The sequence below is a fragment of the Notamacropus eugenii genome, chromosome 2 (genome assembly GCF_028372415.1).
Source record: "Notamacropus eugenii isolate mMacEug1 chromosome 2, mMacEug1.pri_v2, whole genome shotgun sequence".
NCBI lineage: Eukaryota > Metazoa > Chordata > Mammalia > Diprotodontia > Macropodidae > Notamacropus > Notamacropus eugenii.
In genome coordinates this window covers 106,533,867-106,555,223 of record NC_092873.1, presented here as the reverse complement: position 1 = coordinate 106,555,223, position 21,357 = coordinate 106,533,867, and the positions used below count along the sequence as shown (strand labels likewise).

At 38.1% G+C, this 21,357-nt stretch overlaps 1 protein-coding gene across 6 annotated transcripts in view; it reads right to left on the bottom strand.

Annotated features, from left to right (window-relative positions):
• POLH (DNA polymerase eta) overlaps window positions 1–21,357 on the bottom strand; it is a 33,051-nt gene that overhangs the window by 6,790 nt on the left and 4,904 nt on the right. For all 6 annotated transcript variants that reach the window (XM_072642247.1, XM_072642249.1, XM_072642248.1 and 3 more), the window contains 8 exons: window positions 17,923–18,063; window positions 16,251–16,385; window positions 11,381–11,598; window positions 5,156–5,325; window positions 3,706–3,809; window positions 2,158–2,277; window positions 1,246–1,369; window positions 648–713 (listed from right to left, as the gene is read on the bottom strand). In XM_072642247.1, the coding sequence (XP_072498348.1) occupies window positions 648–713; window positions 1,246–1,369; window positions 2,158–2,277; window positions 3,706–3,809; window positions 5,156–5,325; window positions 11,381–11,598; window positions 16,251–16,385; window positions 17,923–18,059 (1,074 nt within the window). In that variant the 5' untranslated portion in view covers window positions 18,060–18,063. The remainder of the gene's footprint in view (window positions 1–647; window positions 714–1,245; window positions 1,370–2,157; window positions 2,278–3,705; window positions 3,810–5,155; window positions 5,326–11,380; window positions 11,599–16,250; window positions 16,386–17,922; window positions 18,064–21,357) is intronic.

The window sequence follows — 21,357 nt, the reverse complement described above, 5'->3', positions numbered from 1 at the left end:
AGAATCTTATATGGAATTAACGGACAATAAAGAGATCACCTAATTCAATCTTCTCATTTTACAGATGAAAGAACTAAGGTTTGGGGACCAGCTTGTTCAAGGACACACAGAGGCAGAGCTGGAACTAGAACCCAGGTGTCCTGATTCAGTCCATATTGTAAAAGAAATAGTGATGGATGGTCTACTATTTTTCATCTCTAATCTAACTCCAATCCTTCCTACTCTTTTCCCAACACCAGATCTTAAAGACTAGTGTCCACATCCTAAGATCACTTCGCAGTGACTTGGTACTATCAGAATTAGACCCTGGGCCAAAGACTGGTAGAAGCAGTCAGGGCTACTTGGTGTTCAGAGTTGTAGCAAGGTTATGTGGAAAAGACACAATAAGACACTAGGTTCCATGGACTTTGTGACAGGGCCACTCTGACACGTGAGAGGAAGAGGCTTTCACTTTAGGAGGCATGGCTTAAAGATGGTCATGCACAGGAGTGAGGGGGGAGAGTGAGAGAGAAGAGCATGATAATACTGCTTCTGAACCTGAAAAACATTCAGCAAGGTTCTAGCTTCAACATTTCTGTTTCAAAAACAAGCTTCCTAGAATGTCCCCAAGCCCATGATACAAATAGAAAGAAGAAAATGTTCCTTACATCATTTTGGTCCTTGGTCAGTCTCTCTTCTAGCTCCAGGGCTAACTGTAGTAGCCACCACTGTACCTGTAAAAGGCGTGTTTGGGATTCAAGATTTCATGAGTAACAACAGTGTACTTCTATCAAGGGACATAGCTGAGACTTGTTCAGGCCTTCAAATGCACAGATACAGGAAGTATCCCAAGGATCACTAACTTATTCAACTATTATCACTAATTAATACTATTTTAGCTTATGCTAAGACACTTTCTAGGTGCTCTTGACATGGTATCCAGTGGATTTCAGGTATATCATAACCTTATGAAACTCAGCACAAACTTTCTTAGGACTATCAATTTTCAACTTCAATAATGAGAAATTCCATTTAGAATTCTAATCAAGTTAGTTTCATTTATTTTGGGGTAGAAAAAAATGAATGCAATAAATTTAAAATTCAGCTTAACAATTTTCAAGGTCTGGAAGGAATATATTTCCTTCATATTCTGTAATCCTGTAGCTTACTTAGTGAATGCAATGAGGTTCCTGACTAAACAATCAACAAAAACCCACTTCAAATCTCTGTTAAAATGGCATTTTCTGCCTGAGGATGTCTACCTACCTGTTCTGGAGTAGCCAGGGCTGTTACCCCTGGGAAATTCTTACTACAGCCTATGGTCTTAGGTAATTGCCTAGGTTTCACTGGATCATGTTCAATCCCTCTGCACATGGCATACAGCCAGGATCTAATGAAGAGAAAAGAGGACAAAAGCTGAAGGTAAGCTCTAGTCCTCGGCTCAATTCCCTAAGTCAAGGAAAGGTAAGAAAAACTGTCCACAATTGACCCCTCACCAATAATATGTTCTGTCCTTTCCAGGGAATGTTGTTGTACTCAATTAAGGAGGCAAACTCTCCTAAATCCAAACAAGTATTTGCATTTTCATATATATGTACATATATTTATATGTATACACACACACACACACACACACACACACATATACACCCTATCAGAACTTATACCTATGAGTAAGAGTCATCTTCCATTCGCAGCTTTCTTGACTCTTAAGTTTCCTTATACATAAAGTGGGGAATATATCTATAGTTCTGACCTCACAAGGCTGTTGTGAAGATGAATTAATTCAATGTATGTAAAGCATTCTGCAATCTTTAAAGTACTACAATTAGGTTTTTTATCCCATCTGCTTTGTAGGGTTGCTGTGAGGATAATACTTTGCAAACAATAAGGTACCATATATAAATGTGAATTATTATCATTGCTATTTCAATACCATGCACAAATGGGGCAGTAGAGTAAAAACGGCCATGAGCTTGAGCTGAGTGATCTTTGCTATTAAAACTTTCCCAAAGACATGAAAGGAAAGAATATAGGAGACATCCTTTAAATCAAAGTAACACACAATGATCCAGAGACAAATCTAAAGCTTTCTTGGGAATTTCTGCCCAGAGAAACTTTCTATAGAAATTAGCATCACCATAAGGAGATTATCCAACTATAAAATAAACTGCTTACCCATTCTTTTCCCCAAAGTGACTCTGGAGCTGGAGTTCAGTGAACTGGGTTAGCTCACCCATGTACTCCACTCCTAGGGTACCAATAACAGAAGCTCCCAGCTTTCCTCCGAGATTACGGCTGCCAACAGAGGGTAATAGAATCCAAAGCTTACTCAGAGTAAGGTGGAGAATGATTAGCAGACAAAAGGATATCATTCTTGGGGTCAGTGGCATCACAGGGATAATCGATTTATTTTTACAGACAAGGAAACAAACCTAGAGAAGTTCAAGGCAACACAGTTAAACCCAGGGTAACACAGCTAGTAAATGTCTAAGGCAGGATTTGAATACCCTCGTTTCATTTACCGAGAATATCTTCTCCAGTCTCCTCTTCCTTTCCAAATCTTATTAAGAACTAGCTAAAATTCAGCCTCTTCTATCACCTTTCCTGACCACTTCAGGTTGAAAGGACCTTTCCCTCCTCTGAATTCCTATAACAGTAACTGTGGAATTAATTATTGTCTTTAATTATTTAAATCTTCCACTTATTATTATACTTTTTGTGTGAAGATGTTTAGGATAAACTTCTTGAGGTTAAGGACTATGTCTTATACATTATTGTATACCTCTTAACACTGAATAGGCAGACACTCAATTATAAATTATTTTAATTTTAATTTTCACTTCTTAAAGCAAATTTTGAGATTATTTCAATAACCACGAGCACTTTAACTAAAACGTAGATGGGTGCTCATCAACTGTACAATGGCTGAATGAATTATTAAATATACTTCTGTTCCATAAGAAAGGATGAAGAGGTAATTTCAGAAAAACTTGAGAAGATTTGCATGAACTAATTCAGTGAAATGAGCAGAACCATGAAAACAATATTATAATGACATTGTAAAAATGCATAGTTTTGAAAGACTTATGAACTCTGATTAAACCAATGATCAACAACGGTTTCAGAGGGCCAAAGATAAAGAATATTATCCACCTTTTGATAAAGAGGTGACAGAATACATATGTAGAATGACATATTTTGAGAACTAGCCAATATGGGAATTTGTTTTGCTTGTGACTGTGACAGACTGCTAAGTAAAAACTACTACTTACATTTATTTAAGCAAAACAAGAGTTTTGTTTTCCTTTTTTTTCTTTTCTGGGGGACAGGAATGGGAAGAAAAGAATATGCTTATTAATTAAATATAATTACAAAAATAATAGGCAAGAAAGGAAGTGAAGTTCTTATCATGTAACCTAGTAAAAGATTTTGGCAAAAAGTATATTGGGAGGAAGAAAGGTTAACTGATGATTCCAGTCATCTATGGTATTCTTTGTCCTATTACCATGGATAATCTAGAACTGAATGAATATCCACTCAAATTTGTTTGCTTTTGAAACTTTCCTTCAATCTTCCTTTCCTTCCATCTCCCCACCTTCCTGTAACCTACTTTCCACAGGCTATAGACTTACCAAAAACAAACAAACAAAAAAATCAGAGTAGAACTCTAGCCTACTCTCACAAGGATTTGAATAAAGAGCAAACTGTTCCCTACAAACTTACATTTTACCAATAGGCACATGACTGAAGAGTTGTGGGACAGATCCATGTGACACCAGAGTCTGACGGTTGGGTTTATTTAATCCACAGGCCAGTTTTGCTAGAACCTGAAGCGTGCAAACAGCACAGAAATATCATTACTGTCAATCTCACCCACACAAAGGGCTAGTGAATGCAAAAACATTCTGGTTTCCAGATTACAAACAAAAACAAAACCAGAAACTCAAGACATCTCTAAACCCTTGTATCTCACAACATCCTCAGTGGAAAAAATGACAGACCTCTCATCACTCTCACTATTCTTCCCACATTTCTTTCATCTTCAGCTTTCTCCAGATCCTCCCCCAGAATTCTGCCAATCCTTTCCTTGAAATATTCCCACTTTTATAGATTTGTCAAGTAGAGAGAGTGTAGAAAGAAACTAAGATATTATTAGTATAGCCTTGCCTTGATAAGTTAAGGTTTCACAGCTCACTGCTGAAACAAAGTAGGCCCACAGGGCTCTAGTCACACTATTAGCTAACCATTTACTTGGTTTCCTATCTCAATAAGCCAAATGCTGTATTTATTCACCATAATGTCATCATCAATTCAGACTATATAATTTGTGATTAATTCAGCCGGGAGTTAGTATGTGCATGCTCCTTATCAACCCTTTCTTCTTAAAGTACAACAAATTAATGGTACAAACTTATTTTTCCAATGACAGACTGCTAAGTAAAAACTACCACTTACATTTATTTAAGCAAATATTCTAAGTATTTACCCTAGACAATACTTTAACTTCATTTGAATTACTATATGTAGGTAAATGTAATAAAAGTATTTTTAAAAAATTTATAATTTCTACTCTTTCCTTAAGTCAGATTAGCATCCCTTCAATTTGGTGTGAATGCTTAAGATTTTATTGTACACATATCTCTTACTGGATGTATTGGAAAATCAGAAGAGAAAGTGATGCACAGAATACACATGAGAACAACATGGTGCAAGGAGGCAAGAGGCTATCTATAGCCAGAAAAAATAAAGGAACATACCAAATTTTTACAGGTCAAGCAATGGTTTCCCTCTTTCGCCTGAAAATATGAGTTTACTTCTGTTTGTTAGCATGCTGGGGATATCCTGAGGCTTCTATTTAGGTTTCAATGGGGAAGCAAAGAAAGAATCTATTTTCAAACAAATATAATGATCCAAATATAGGCAGCCTCTGAATATTAGGCACATTGCAAAAACTAAGGTTTCTTTAAAAGGAGGAAAATAGGTATAGACTGAAAAACATCAGCTACATGAAGTTTTTATACAAATCAGGTTTGGGGGGAAAGTGCTACCTATATTTGAGTCAATACGTTGTCACATGTTCCTAATTATTTAAATACTCTTGTCCTTGTTTCACAAAATTGCACAAAGATACCTGTATTTCTCTTTGAAATCCACCCCTATCCTTAACCATCACCTTGTTGTGTGAAATCCCAGCTGAGCACTGAAAACCGGTGTGCCTCTCTATAGCCGCTCTCATTTCCTCCACAATTACTGCTCCCATGGTGAGTTGCAGGTCTGGAGAGCTGGATTCATCGAAGGAAAGAGACTCAAGCCACTGGATTACTCCTTGCTTTCGGATTTCATCTGAGAAAGGAGTGAGAGGGTGTCAAAATAAATAAAATATGCTCAACCCCATATCACTGCCCTTATTAACTGTCCTGAAAGGAAGGGCCATCCTTGCAGAGATGCTATAGTCATAGGCCAGTTTGCTAGAGTAAAAGATAACTCAGATTTCCACAAAAATAGACAACATGAGGTACTGACAAATTTGCACTTTGCTCCTATTCCAGGAACCTCAGCTAGGAGCATACCTTAAATGGCCCTGGCATTTGAAAAATAATGTGCATAAGTTACCTCTTGAGTAAGTAAACCAGACTCCAAGTGTGGTTTTAACTTAGCTTGAAGAGCTTCTGAATAAGACTGAAGAATCAGTTGAAGAAAAGCTCTGTTTATAAGGTATTCAGTCACCCCCAACTGCTCTTTCCAATCAGGACACATTTTTGCACTTGAAAGAACACTTTTTGATTCTGAATTTTAACAAAAAAAAAATCATTTCCAAACACATAGAACATAAAGTAACCATGACACCCTACTGCTAAATACATGTTCTCTGTAGTCCACCTGCAGATTGTCATGAACAGCAGGAAGAATAGATGTCTCTGTTCTAAACACAACTCCAAACAAAGTCGTTTCTTACCTGGCCTCCTAACCCCTGTTTTCGCATCTGGTCCAACCCTGGACTGGTGTGTCCAATAAGAAAGCATTCAAAATTCAGTCAAATCACATCTCAAACTTCATGCTAGTAACACAATTTGTACACTTTTAGAGCTATAGTTCACAACCCTGGTTGTCAAATGAGACACTGGAAAGATCGGTGAATTTACTTTCTTGTCATTCATTCTTAAATGAATAGTTTTAAAGAGGCAAAACTTAACTAAATATTCAATGGGCTGAGTTACAGGACATATAGAGATACTCATTAGAATGAATAGGATAAAGAAAACCTAACTGAAGTCATTTGGATAAAGGTAAAGAGAAAGGCAGTAGAGATATGACATCTAGAAAGCAGGCAAAGGACTTGCCCCTGCACTGGCAGCTTTGCTGCCACCATTCTATCCTTTCTCTAAGCTACATCTGGAGTGTTTTGGATGGACAATGATAACCTGGGAAATGTCCAAAAGAAGGCACCCAGCCTATGGAAGAAAGCCTGGAGTCAATGTCACGATAATATTTGTGAAAGAGCATTTGGCCTGAACAATAGAAGCCTCCATGGAGATATAATTGTCTTCAAATATTTAAAGAGCTGTCATGTGTAAGAGGGATTGCAGCTCCTTCCATTTGGCTCCAGAGCACAGGGCCAGAAGCAATGTGTGAAAGATGCAAAGAAGCAGATTTAGCTTTTATATCAGGAAAATTGCCTAACAATTAATTAGGCTTATCTATAAATGAAATGGTTTGCCTCAGGAAGTGACAGGTTCCCTCTCATCGAAGGTCTTCAAGCAGAGGCTTTAAGACTGCTGGTTGGGTGTGTTGCCATGGGGTTTCTTGCCGGGTAGGAAAGGAGCTAGACAGTTCCTGAGATCCAGTCCAATGCTGAGATTCACGTTCAATGATGTTACTTTCCAATCCCTTCTTTCCATTTGTGCCTTCTCTAACCTCAACTCAACTGTTAACAAACTGCCCTTCAACCTGATCTCTTTTCATATTCTTTTTAATTCTCACAGAAACCTGGAACTCTCCAGAAGATGGTTAATGTCTGGGCCAGCTTCTCCAGGGCAGACTGTACCCTTCCTCATGTAACCTACCACAATGAACCAAATTGAGGACTTGGCATTCCCTGGGCTCTCCACTGTACCACCACTATCATTCAGCAATCTCTCCTCATTCAAGGTTCACCATACCTGTCTTTCCTCCAGGTTTCTAATCTACTGCCTTCGGTCTCATATTTCCTCCTGTCTTAAGGAATTTAGTACTGACACAAAGTTTCCAACTCTCCAACCCAACTGCTGCCCTTCTACTTTGAAACCTCAATTTAATGATGTCTTCTTAAATCCCCTGGGGCCTCCCACTTCATAAACCTCCTTAGCTCCCATGAGCCACAAGATTGCTCCTACCTTATGAGTTACACTATCTATCAGGATTGCCACATCCAGTGATATGGCTTTTCTTAAAAGTCTTAGTCGAATGCAGGCCAGGCTAGTTTTTCCTTAAAATGTATTGAAATCATCCTTGATACTTAATTGGTATAGGAGGCTGAGGCTGAAATCATAGATGTTGCTTCCTGGTAAAAGCCAGTCCACAAGGAGTTAGAATGCAGAAGCAAGGAAGCTGTGCCTAACGGAATCAATGCTCTACCTACACTGTGACTTAGTATATTTCCTTTTTGTTAACTGTTAGATTGATTTGGAACATCTCATTTCATTCCAGACAGACATAAACCCGAATTCTTGTCAGGCCTGGTTCGCTCCATGCCTCCCTTTCCTCTCTTCTCAGTTTTGACCCTACTGTTGAACAATTCAGCTCTGCATAACCCTGTCGCTTTTGTCTCTTCCCCCTTTCCCCCTGCTCATATTCGGTCACCTTTATCTCCTCATATATAACCTGAGTCAAATTTCCACTCCTGCTGCTCCTTTTCTGAGCTCGTCTCACCCCACCTGACCCATTAATCTCTCCTCTTCCTCATTTCTCCTTGTATTTTTACTTTTATCTGTGTACATGCTGTGTACCTTTGGTACCATGGAAATCCCTTGGGAGCAGAAACAATTCCATTCTTCTCCTTAACGTCAGTACCCTGAACAGAATCGCTACTTAATGTGTGGTGAAATGAAATATGTCTCTATAGCTGTAATTCTACACGTTTAAAGTACTTTTAAGTAAAATTACATATCACCTTCAGTAAATGCTTATTGGCTAAATGAATGAATTAGGAAGAAGAAAGTAAATGGGATCTTAATAGTTAGAAAAAGCCAGCTATATAGCAGCCCTGGAGAGCTTTCAGAAGGGAAAATTTTATTTCAGAATTCAATCTTTGGAGAAAGTACATACAATATTCCTTCCATTTTACCACTCAACAACTCACTTAAAAAACCGCCTGAAAATCCAAGGTCGGGCTTCATAGATAGTATAGCTGAATAGAATTGCTAGGATTAGCATAAAAAAAGTAAATAAAAGTTTCAGCATCAGATTTGCCTCCATTCCTGAAAGCTTCAGTAGAAGCTTCAGCCACTGAGGTCAGTTATCGCTCCTCAGTACTGAGTCCTGTATAATTTCTTGGTCAGGTAAGTGCTGTAGTATAGTGGGTTAGAGTGCTGGGCCTGGAGTCAGGAAGTTGAGTCTTTCTGAATTCAAATCTGGCCTTAGATAGTTACTGGTTGTGTGATTTTGCACAAATCACTTAAACCCTGTTTGCCTCAGCTTCCTCCTCTGTAAAATGAGATGGAGAAGGAAATAGCAGACCATTCCAATATCTTTGCAAAGAAAATCCCAAATGGAGTCATGTGTCGGTTGGACACAACCAAACAAAAATCTAATTTCTGTTCTGGACCATAAATGTTCTGTTTTGTACCACAGATGGCCATAAAACAATAGGTTCATATATATGAGGATTAGCTCATTAGCATTAAAAAAAACAACGAAACAACACCTAAAAACAGTAAAGCATGAATGTTTTCCTTTGGTTTAATTTCTTAAAATGTGTGTATCCCTCAAGCTGTCCTTGACCCTACTCTCTTCCTCTTTCTCTGCTCTCTCTCCTTTGGTGATTTCATGCATTCCCATGGCTCCAGTTAACACTTTCCTGCATCTGACTCCCAAATATTTGTCTCCAACTCCACACTCTCCCCAGAGCTCTAATTCTGTATTTCCAAATGGCTGCTGCATGATCTCTGCCTGGATGTGCCACAAGCACCTGAAATTCAACATGTCGAAACTTAAAATCCTCATTTTCTTTCCCAAAAGCTTCTCTTCCCCCTAACTACTTTATTTCCGTTGTGGAATTCTTATCTTTCCTGGTCATAAAATACAGGCAGCTTTGATTCTTCCCATATCACAGTTACCTGACACGTAAAATGAGAATGGGACTAGGTGGTGTCTGGGTCCCCTTCCAGTTCTAGAGCTTTAATTTTATGATCATTGCACCTGTTATCTTTCCCATTAATCCCCCTTTTTTGCTTTTCTTTGTATCCCTCGCTCTTAGAACAGTTTAAGCACATAGCAGGTCCTTTAAAAATGCTAGTTGACTAACTTTTCATTCAATTACTGAAATCACCCTAAATCAAGCCCTTATTCTTGCTTCCTGACTGATCATATCCTGGCCAATCCCCTCTCCAATCCATCCTTTGCACAGTTGTCCAAGTAATCTTCCTAATGTGCTACTATGATGTGATTCATCTATTCAAAAGACCTTCAGTGGATCCTGCCATTAGAAGGGCACTCCACAATCTGGCTCCAGCTCATCTTCCTGGCCTTATCTCATATAACCTTGTTACATGGCATGTTCCTGTCCAGTCCTGTTCTGTCACCATGCTTTTGCTTAAGGCATGCCTTTATGCCTAGAATGGACCCTCTTTTCCCCAACCAGGCCCTACCATCTGTGGAAGCCTCTCCCTTCCTTGAAGGCCCTTCTCAGATGCTATGTCCCTCATGAAACATTTTCCGGACTTCCCTATATTCCCGATGTCCCTGCCTCCATGTCGGTAGATCAAGTTCATTTCTCTCTCTCTCTCTCTCTCTCATAGTACTTTGACTGGAAATCTTTTTTTTGCACTTACCACACTCTCTCCTTTGTAGCAGTTATTTGTGTACATGTCTTTCCTTCCACTAGCAAGTTACATGTTATTTACCTTGGAATTCCCAGTGCCTAGCACACAAATAAGCACTCAGCCAATGTTTGCTTAATTTAATTGGTTGCTCTGAAATCAGGCTGAGGTTCCCTGCCTACACAGTCATCTTTAGACCAACAGCACAGCTTCTGAAGGCAATTACAGAACAGTTCCCTCAAGGGGATAATCCCCTACAGATTTGTGTCTAGACAGTTTCCTAAATTTAGAGCCAACAAGCATCCAATATTTAATGTTTTCTAATAAAATGGTTAATCTTAGTGGAAATAATGTTACAAAAGTATTCTGAGAACATAAAAATGGTGCCTGTTTATGATAGAAGGAAGGCTAGTCACAACACTGTTCTAAATGTCACACTTGTCAACGAGGATGAAAGGCTTTAGGACACAGAATCCTAGGTTTCAGGGGAACAAATGGAGTCCTACTATAAAAACACATAAGAAAAATACAAGATCTTATTCTTTCGACTTTCTGAGACTGAGGATCTGGAAATATCACAGGCCTTTGCAATAAAGGACAAAATACAGTACAGCTTTCTTGTATTTGCTTTGCCCTCCAGAAAGGTTGGGGAACCTGCCCTGTAGTTTCAGACATTAATACTTTAAGGTTTATAAAGAGATTCAGGTCTATTATCTTCTTTAATCCTCACAACAACTCTGTGAGATAAATACTAAAAATATTGTTAGAATTGTTATCATGTTATATTATTATGATGAAACTGAAGCTGAGAACAGCTAAGTGACTTATAGTTTGCAAATGCTGGAGGCAGAATTCAAACCAGTCTCTTCGGCTCCATGTCCAGTGTTCTGCCCACTATACTACCCTGCCTCCCCTAGTCTGATATGTTTTCTTAAAAAAAAAAAAAAACCTTGCAATTATTACTAACCTTATTTAGTGCTTTTAACTTAAAGCACTTTCATGTAAACTCCCCATTTTATCCTCACAAAAATCTTATGGAGGTATGAATTGCATGTGTTTTGTCCCAGAAATAGAAGAAATATATTTTCACAAACTACTGAAATGACATCAAGCTAACCTAAATTAAAAAAGGGAAAAGAGAAGCTCAAACTCCAACTGCTCCCTAATTAGTACTCTGCCCCAGGCGTATCTACAAGAAATTGACTTCTTATTGATTTCATAATACTTTCCTGGAATGGAAAAGTAAGTCTCTTTTCCAAGTGTTATTTTCTTTAAAGTTATTTCCTTTTCAATGAATGCAGCTTTACCTGTAAAATATATCCTAAGAATCAGCACGACTGAGGAAAGCAGGAAAAGGAATTAATATGTTGTTATAGAAGTACCTTTTTCAACAGGCCCCTCCAGGGCCTTAGTGCCATGGGGAAACCCTTGGATGTAGGTGCTTGCCAACAAGTTTGCTGTGATAGGCTGAGCTTGCAGCTTTTCCAGTCTCTCTTGTACAGCACTAGTTAGATCTATGTAGGCCTCATCGATGCTGGAACGCTCAATCACAGCAAAACGAGACATCACCTTCATCACTTCCACACTGGCCTCCCGGTACCTGAAGATTATAAAAATCACAGATTTGGGCCAGGAGCCTCAGGAATGACAGCATGTTGGTCCTTTTTCTGGCTCTGCCACTGGCATCCTAAGGGAACCGAAAAAATGTTCCTTTTCTTTGTGTAAAAAAAGGGACTATATGAACACTACCAACTTACTTGGATTCTTGTGGAAATTATAAGTAGGTTATAAGTAAAACACATGAATAAAACACTGTAAAAAGCATGTTAATATTTTATTATCATTCTTTTAGATGGCAAGAGGGTATTCAGGTATCAAATTTGGAAAAAAGGTTATAAAGAGTACGAAAGAAAACCAGAAAAGGATGCTATAAACTATACAAAGTGGTACTTTTTCACACCTTCCTACGATAAATTAAAATTACTATATGGAAAGTATGCAATCTTCATGAACATATGTTGTTTATTTTGTAGCTATACATATATAGCTCTACAAAAGCAATCTTTTCCTTATAGACTCTTCTTTGTATTATGTACAATGAAAAAAACATCCCAGACTTCTTTTTTCTCCTTTAAGAAAAAATAAACTGTTATTTTTCATTTCATTATTTTCTCCAAGTTTTACTTTTTAAGAGGTCAAGGAAGACTCAGAACTCTATGTCTATTGCTCTAAACAGCTACAATCTTTTTTTGATTCACCATTCCAGGGTCTCAAAAAGATGTATTATTACACAGAATACAAGAAATACATGACAAAAGAATTGAGAAATTATGGACTCTTTATGTTGAAATAGATCTTGACCTATACTAAATCATATAGACGAATATTTACAATGGTTACATTTTCTAGTAAATGGGGTTCAACAACTTCCTTGGGGGTCTCATTCCACTGTCTAACAACCAATAGTCAGAAATTCCATCGGCTTAGCCATCTACTTACATTCCCTGATGGAATGTAAAAGCCATTTCCTATTATATTTTTAGAAGGAATAAAGGATACCTGGTAACTGTTAAATTCTGTCTCTACTTTTTGTAGAAGTACAATGTAGTTATTCTCTATGAACTCAGAACTCAAAACTCAAAAGTTGAGATCTTCCTCTAAATATCCTTACAACAATTCTTTGAAGTAAAACACAATTTTTATCCAGATCACCCACCTGCTATCTCTTCGATTTAAATAATCAAAATTCTTTAAGCCTTCCTCATAAGACCTACATTTCAAACAATCAGTTATTCTGTGGGTCTTTCTAGACTTTCTTCGTGCTGTTTGTGTTTCTCTTGGGCTGCAGCCTTCATATTTTAGCAAGCATCTGACCAGCACAGACTGTGAGAAGATTACCTGACAGTTTCCACAAACAGTATTTTATCTTAGCACAGCTATGTATTTTGTGTTACACAACCCATTCTCAAGCTAATTTTATTTTTATTTACTGTTTGTTTGTATATGTAGAGTAGAACGTAAGGAGCATTGTAGATGAAAGTACAGGTTTCTATTACATACAGATTATTTTGGTTGTGCAGTAGATAGAGCACTGAGGCTGGAGTCAGAAAGACTCATCTTCCTGAGCTCAAATTCAGCCTCAGACATTTACTAGCTGTGTGACCCTGGACAAGTCACTTAACCTGTTTGCCTCAGTTCCTCATCTGTAAAATAAGCTGGAGAAGACAATGGCAAACCACTCTAGTATCTTTACCAAGAAAACCCCAAATGGAGTCAGGAAGAATTAGAAACAACTGAAAAACGACAGAACAACAAATAAAATAAAATTAACTTGTAGCTTTCAAAAGCTTATCTGCTTGTCTGGCCTTCCTTCTGTTCTTATTTCACTACTCTTTAAAAAGAAGCCTCAATCATCCTTTTTCCCCCTATTCTATTCCCTCTTGTGCTTAAATGCCATCGCCTGTTGAGGGGAAAGCAGAAAAAAAGCCCTTATAACAAATATAGTTAAACAAAACAAATTTACTTATTGACTGTGTTCAAAAATGTAAGCCTCATTCTGCATGTTGAGCCCATCATCTCTCTGTCAAGACATTACCTTCATCACCAGACCTCTGGAATCATGATGGTTCATCACTGAATCGGTTGGGTTTTCAAGTCTTTCAAATTTGATTTTCTTTATTATGCTGCTGCTATTGTATAAACTGTTCTGGCTCTGCTCTATGCATCAGTTAAGGCAAGTCTTCCTAGATATCTCTGAAATACTTCATTCTACTCCATTCACATACCATAATTTGTAGAGTCATTTCCCAATAAATGGATACCCCCTTAATTTCTAGTTGTGTACTACTACAAAAAGAGGTGCTATAACTATTTTTGTACATATGGGTCTTTTTTTCAAAAAAATCTCTTTAGGGTCCAAAAGTATACAAAGTTTAGTAACTTTAGGGGTATGGTTACAAATTGTTTTTCAGAACAGGTAAACCAATTCACAGTTCTGTCAACAATGCATTAGTCCTCAAGCTAACTTTGATGTAACAGTTTAAAATCGCTAGTTTTTAACCAGTTTGTGGCACATAATGACTTAAACTGTTTTATGCTATAAATGCATAAAGTTTTTTGTCTTGCACTTGTAACTGGTCGATCTAGTACTATATTCTAAATCTGGTAAAAAGTGAAAAGTTTCGAGATTTAATGCCAAAGTTCTTATAATGTGAACACTAGTTTAAGCTTCCTCTCAATACAACATGGTAAGGGTATACAATTTACATTTAGGTACAATCTATCCCACTTGATAAGCTCAAAATAATCTATGATTAGAGAGCTATGGTTTCAATAATTTCAATGTTGAATTGGCCATGCCCTAGCTTCCAATGTTCTTCCATATTATGGGCAGCTAGGTGGTGATAGAGTGCTAGGCCTGGAGTCAGGAAGACCTGCATTCAAAACCAGATACTAGCTCTTAGGTGAGTCACTCAACTTGTTTGCCTCAGTTTTCTCAACTATAAAATTAGGCATAACATTAGCACCTACCTCCCAGGGCTATTGTGAGGGTCAAATGAAATAATATTTATGAAGTGCTTAGCACAATGCCTGGCACATAGTAGCCCGATATTGCTAATTTATCATCATCTATTAAGAGTCCTAATTGCAAAGAAATGGCCTTGGGATCAGAAGACCAGGGTTCCACTCCTACCTCTATTACTTTCTAGCTATGTGGCCTTGCTCAAGTCAATTTATTTTTCTGAGCCTCAGTTTCTTCAACTTTAAAATGGAAAAATACATGCATTACCTACTTCATGGTGTTACAATGAGAAAAGAGCTTTGTAGACCATTAAGTGCTGGTTCAGAGATGGATCCAGAAACAGATCAAACCACAAACCTCAAGTCTTGGTCATGGCCACACAAGCTAGAATTGTGTTTTAGCTCTGACTCAGGGAGCGATGTTTATTAACAATGCGTACTCCTGGAAATTGTGAGGCAGAGACAGCTTAGCTTTAAAAGCTGATCTCTAACCTGAATAAAAGTTTGGTGTCAAAGGGCTGTAGCCTGTCCTACCAAAACTCTCATAATTCAGTTTCAGTGACAGTTCAACCTAAGAGTGTTGTGAATAAGAGAGTAAGTATTATACAGATAAAGGAATAGGTATTACACAAAACTAGTCCTAGGAGGACCAAGAAAGGGTAGCACCAGCTGGAGGATGTATAGATTCAGTTCAATAAACATTTATGAAATACCTGCTGTGTACTCCCCTAGGTGCTAGGACAAGATGCACAGTTTAGACAGGACATGATCTTAGACTTCATGGAATCTAGTAGGGAGATTTGACATACATATAACCAATGGGTTACGTGTCTATATTACTTACTGGGGGAAGGAGAAGAAAAAGGGGCATTAATGAATGCTTCATGGAGAAAGTAACATTTGAACTATGCTTTAAATGATGCATAAGAATTCAACAGGTTTCGAGGGGTGAGGGGAAGGAAAAGATGAAAGCATTCCAGTAAAGAAAAACAGAGAAGGAAGGGTTAGGCAAGCAGGCAAACAACTAAGAGAATGGGGTGTCTCTGAAGGAAAGGGAGAAGTATTCAGAAGGAAGAAGTCATCAACAGTGTTGAAAATACATTACAGAAAATAAAATCCTTGCCACCAAAGTCCTCGGCATCAGAAAGTGATATGATTTTATTAGTGGAAATTACATTAAAGAGAAGACACTACCATTTGCCTTGCTGCTGCATCCCAAGGACCATGGGACTTTCCATCTGACTTGTAGCTGAAACCTTCCCTAAGTGCTGTTTCCGTCATTAGAACGTGAGCTCCCTGAAAGCAGGAAGGTCTCACTTTCCTATTTGTAAACACAGCACTTAGCCCTATGGTTTGCATGCATTAAATGCTTGATAAATGTTTTATTAATTCATTAAAGAGGGGATGATTGCTAAAACAAAGTTCTTGAGAAAAAGTGCAATAAAAGAACATAGATATAGGCCTTACCAAAGAGAATGTTCTATCCCTACTCTATGATAAAAGAGAAAAAGAGAATGGGTGATGAGTTTAAATATAATGAAGAGCTTTAAGGAAAGGAGAAGGATACTAGCATGGTTGTTAATAGTTCCTGGAATCCAAACCAAAGTCTCTGGGAAAGTGACATCATTCAGGCGCTGTCAGTTCAAAATAGTACTGAAATCCTCATTCTGGGCATCATGGACCATCAATACTGATCCCTTCCCCTTTATCCCAAAGAATTTTTCTCCTTACTTGGTGAGGTCAGCTTTCCCTCGGGTCTCACGAACTTGTGCTAGCAGAAGATCTGGACATAGCTTCTTAGCATCATCTGCCCACATACCTCTAGCAACCCCGAATGCACGAGCTTCATAACTAACTGCAATTATTCTAGAGAAAAGAACAGGCAGTTATTATATGACCACAAGCAACAAAAAAGGGAAGCATTTACAATATTAATTTACTAGATAAAATGGGAGGCTACCATAGATTGTAGCAATCAGAAATGGGCAAGTGGAGCTCATTTTAAGCAATGGCCCTGTACAACAAAAGGAAAGAGATGCAAACTAAAACAAACCCACTAAACCAGTAGTCAAGTTACATAGGTACCTAAGAAGACAAAGATAACAAACGATACGCTAAGTTTCACAGCTACGGTCACTTACACTGAGAATAACAATCAGCTTTAGCAGTATCCTAAAATATAAAAGAGAATGATAGCATAGAGAGAATAGGTAAAAATGAAACACTGGAACACTGCTGGAGATTTCTGATGCTTCCTGTGTGTTCATCATCTACTAACCTTATCAAGACAAGAGTGCTTTTAAGGAAATATTTTTCTGTAACTCCAATAATAGAATTGATGCGTTTACAGGATAAGCCTTTCACACAGAAGGCAGTCCAAGGAGCCCAAAGAGATAAGAAGCAATGACAGGAGGGAAACAGAGTTGTATAGCCCTATATTCTACTGTTAGGAAAAGCCTAATATGATATAATGATCTGTATAAATATATCTTTCTTATGCTGAAGAAAAAGCAATTTCCAGGCATCATCTCACTGTAATTTACGATACCCTAAGAGTAGCATCCAGTATTATCTAGTTTTGCAGTTGATGATGCCCAGACTGTTGGGCTATATACTTTGCTGAAGTTCATAAAGAAAACAAAGGTTATTTAGACTACAACCAGGTCTTTCAGTGTGTCATGTACTCTATCTCTTCTAGATTTTTAAGCCACTGAGGGTCATGAACCAGTAAAGGTTATAGCCAGAAGGTTTTTGAGGACTAATGACGCTGGCTGCACTCTTCTGGCCCTCTCCCTCATGTCCCCATGATGGGCCCCTTTCCTCCCCATCCCCACCCAAGTTGCCCCCTCAGCTTCCTTTTTAAGTGTTGACTTCCCCCATTAGAACATAAGCTCTTTGAGGGCAAGAACTGTTCTTTCTTTTTGCTTATATTTGTATTCCCAGAACTGAGCACAGTGATAGGCACATAGGAGGCAAGCACTTAAAAACTGCTTGTTGACTAACAAGAAAACTAGAAGTTGAGGAGAAACCAGGCTAAAACAAAGCATGGTAACTACCAAGGAAGAAGGTCAAGAATAGAAATTACATCTCAAAAAGACAGATTTCAGCTTGATTAGAACTATCCAAAAGAAGAATGGGAAGACTGGATGACCATTTGTCAGGGATGCTGTACAGTGGATTACTGTTCAGGTAGAAGCTCAACTAGAAGGCTTCTTTTAACAAATTCTATGAATACTTAAAAACAACAGAAGGCCATAAAATAGTTAAGATTCCACATTTCTAGACACAGAAGTCACAGTTGAAATTTAAATCATGGCAATTCAGGGAAGTAAGTCCTAATTATACTATTTAGTCCAATGCAGATTTTGAAATATGACCTGTTGAAAATGATAATGACACATACCCACCACCCTTCCATGTTCTGTTCTGTACAACCGCACAAGGTTTGCTTCTCAAATGTGGATTATACTTCTGTTCCACTTGTACAAAGAAGCAATCCATGTCCACCAGGGCAACCACCCGTTCCTGCCCAGTGGCCATTTTCCTGTTAACAAAAATGAAATGTTTTGTAATCAATTAATCAAATAAAGACAACCCAAAAAATATATGGGAAAACAACATTTCCATTCATATTTAAGTATTAACCTATGCTTACGACATAGAAAAGTTCACCATCAGGCAATATTTGGGCATGTAAAAATGCATAAGAGGCAAGAATAAGTCATTTCATTCATGAAGCTATCCCTGGCTCCAAAAAAGAAGAAAAGTAAACTAGGAAGTAGCAATATTATCTTCTCCTTAATCTTAAAACATGATTAAAATTTCTTTAAAAAGCATGAGTTAGGTTTTTTACACCAGGCAGACAGTATAAAGGAGAAGTTATAGTCATTGGTTTAAAATAAAGTACAAATAAAGAAATCAGCTATATTGGGGTATCTCTTAAGGTATCTTTTCAATAGCCCTGAACATTGCAGAGCCTTCTAGAAGAGATCTATTAGCATTCAAGAAAGTTTGGCCTAACCATCCTCCAAAGAAAAAACAAATGGATAATAAATGCCTATTACCTAGATCATGACAACCTATAGAGCTTGTCCTTCCATAACTATATCTTATACTGAGAGTATAAATGGATAAAACAGCCCAGAACTTAAGGGAAAGGGAGGAGTAGGCAGGATTGCCTTCAGGAAACTGCAGAGTTTCTTTAGTGACCCTAACTTCTCCTAGAGGTAAAGGTCCATTTTTTTTTTTAATACCAATATCTTACTGGTATTTCAGATGCTCTGCTTGGTTTCAAATCCACCATCATCACATACCCCCAGGATAAGCTCATCACTTGGAAATGCATCATCATGGAGATGGTTTCCGCTTTGGTACTCTCACTTTATCAATACCCTCAGTTGCCTCTACCCCTCTGATTGGAGGGCTGAATGTCAAAGCAAATAAACTCTTCCCAAAGCCTTCCTTTGTAGAAGGCTCCGAAGTCCAGTCAACTCTTCATTCCCTACCAGCTATGCTGCTTATTTCTACTTCACCATCATTATGCCACCCTCCCACAACGAGGTACCTTCTGCCCCAACCTACCTCCCTTTGAACTTCCTTTTGGCTACAGTCTTCCTCCATTAGATTATAACCTAAGTACTTAATAAATTTGTACTGTACTGTGTTCTATGGCTTTGAGTCATGGAACTCTAGTCTCCAAACTAAAATGAGTTTCACTCAAAGGGCAATGGAGAGATGCAGGTAGGGTGTGAGGAGACTGTAACACATGATAAATCCTTCAAAAACAACACAAAAAGGAGAAAGCACTTTCAAAAAATAATAAAAAATAAAATGCAGTAGGAACATGGTGAGAACAAGGGTTAAACCAGTGGTCATCACATCATCCCTCTACAATACGCTCAAGATGTCAGGAGAAAGTGAGTGAGGCCTTTGACACACTGGGTGGACCCCCTAAAATGTATTCAGAGGAGGCCATGGACAAGGGTCATATAGAATTAGCAGGCATGGAAATGTTGCCCTCAACACTGCTTGGGATGAATATCTATTCTGATGAGATCACAGGTCTACTTGAGTACTTTTAAACAGCAACGAACATTTAATCAGACATTCCCTACAATACTGGTTTTTTAATTTAAAAAAAATTTTTTTTAAATGTTTTTGGTTTTCATTAACATTACCCTCTCCCCATTGCAAGAGAACACTGTTTTCTAAGATCTTAGATTCCACTTATTAGAGGGTGCCAAACCAAATCCAGTTATGCAGGATTCCTAGTTTCTCTATCTCCTCTAACCTTATAATGTGCACAAATTCTAAAATTACCTTTTATTTGTGCTACCATAAATGAGGTTAAAGGCTTCCTAAGCGCTTAATAACCAATCCCTAAAGGTGGGTGTTCCCCAAAGGTCTGTCATAAGTTTTCTTCTCTCTCTATGGATTTTGGTTATATCATTCATTCCCATGGTTTCATTAGCATCTCCATGCTGATTATTCTCTAATCTATATATCCATATATATAATCCATATATCCATATATGTAATCTCTCTTGAACTCCAGTTACCTGCATCTCCAACAAACTGCTGAACATCTGCAACTGGATATCCCACTGCAAACTCAACATGTACAAAATGGACTGAGCATCTTCCCACTAAACACATACCTCCTCCAAATTTTCCTGTTTCTGTTGAGGGTACCACCTAGAGTCATAACCCAACTCATACTTGATTCTCCCCCTTCACTCGCCCATTATAATCAGCTGCCAAGACCTGTCAATTCTAACTCTACAACATCTTTCACAACTGTCTCCTGACTCAAGAGACTATGCCTAACTTCAGTCTCTCGTGAACACTCACCTAGGCTATTGTAATAGATTATTTCTTGATCTCTCAGTTTTTTATCTCTTCCCTATTCAATCCATTCAACACACAGCTGACACAGTAATCATCTTAAGACAGAGTCTTAAGTACTCCAGTACTCAAAAAACTTCAGGGGCCTCCTATTGTGTCTAAGGTAAATACAAACCCCTCAGCCTGATATATGCTCAAACTTGGGTGGAAAATGATTAAAGACACACTATTACCCAGATAATTTCCACCGTCTCTCTCCCATCTATCTTTTCAGCCTAATTTTACTCCATTACCCTGAAAAAGCTATATGTTCCAGTCAACCTGAACTAGCTGCTTTGTGAATTCAATATTCCTTCTACCTCCAAGAATTGGAACAAACAGCTCCCCTGAATGAGATATACCCCTTCCTCCTTGAAGCCTTCCAGACTTTTTAACTTTTTTCAAAGTTCAGCTTATGTTACCTTCCTCCATGAACTCTTCTCTGTTCTCCCCAGTCGTTAGTATTCTGCCTCTTCAAACTACCTTTCATTTATTTATCTGTGCATACATTGTATAGCTCCAGTAGAATGTAAGCTTCTCAAGAGCAATCACTGTTTCATTTTTATCTTTGTAGCCCCAATGCCTAGTGCATGGTATGTAGCTAGTAAATGTTTGTTGAATTCAACTCAAAGGCTATTTCCTCCAGTAAATAATGACCTTTTCCCCCCCTTGAACCTCATACAAAATTTTGTTTTGCATCCTTCTAATGCACTTATTTATGAATGACAAGGCTATAGGAACTAAAGAATAAAGGGCATACAGAGGTAAGTTCAAAGTAGGCAGAATAAGAAAGAATACCGACAAGGTTAGGGCACAGCTGTAGAGCTAGATGGGCCTTAAGGGGCATCTACTCCAAACCCCTCACTCCAAAGATGAGACTAAGTCTCAGACGAGTTAGTGACTTGTCACACAGACAGTAAATGGCATAGCCAAGATTTAGATCCTGGTCTTCTGA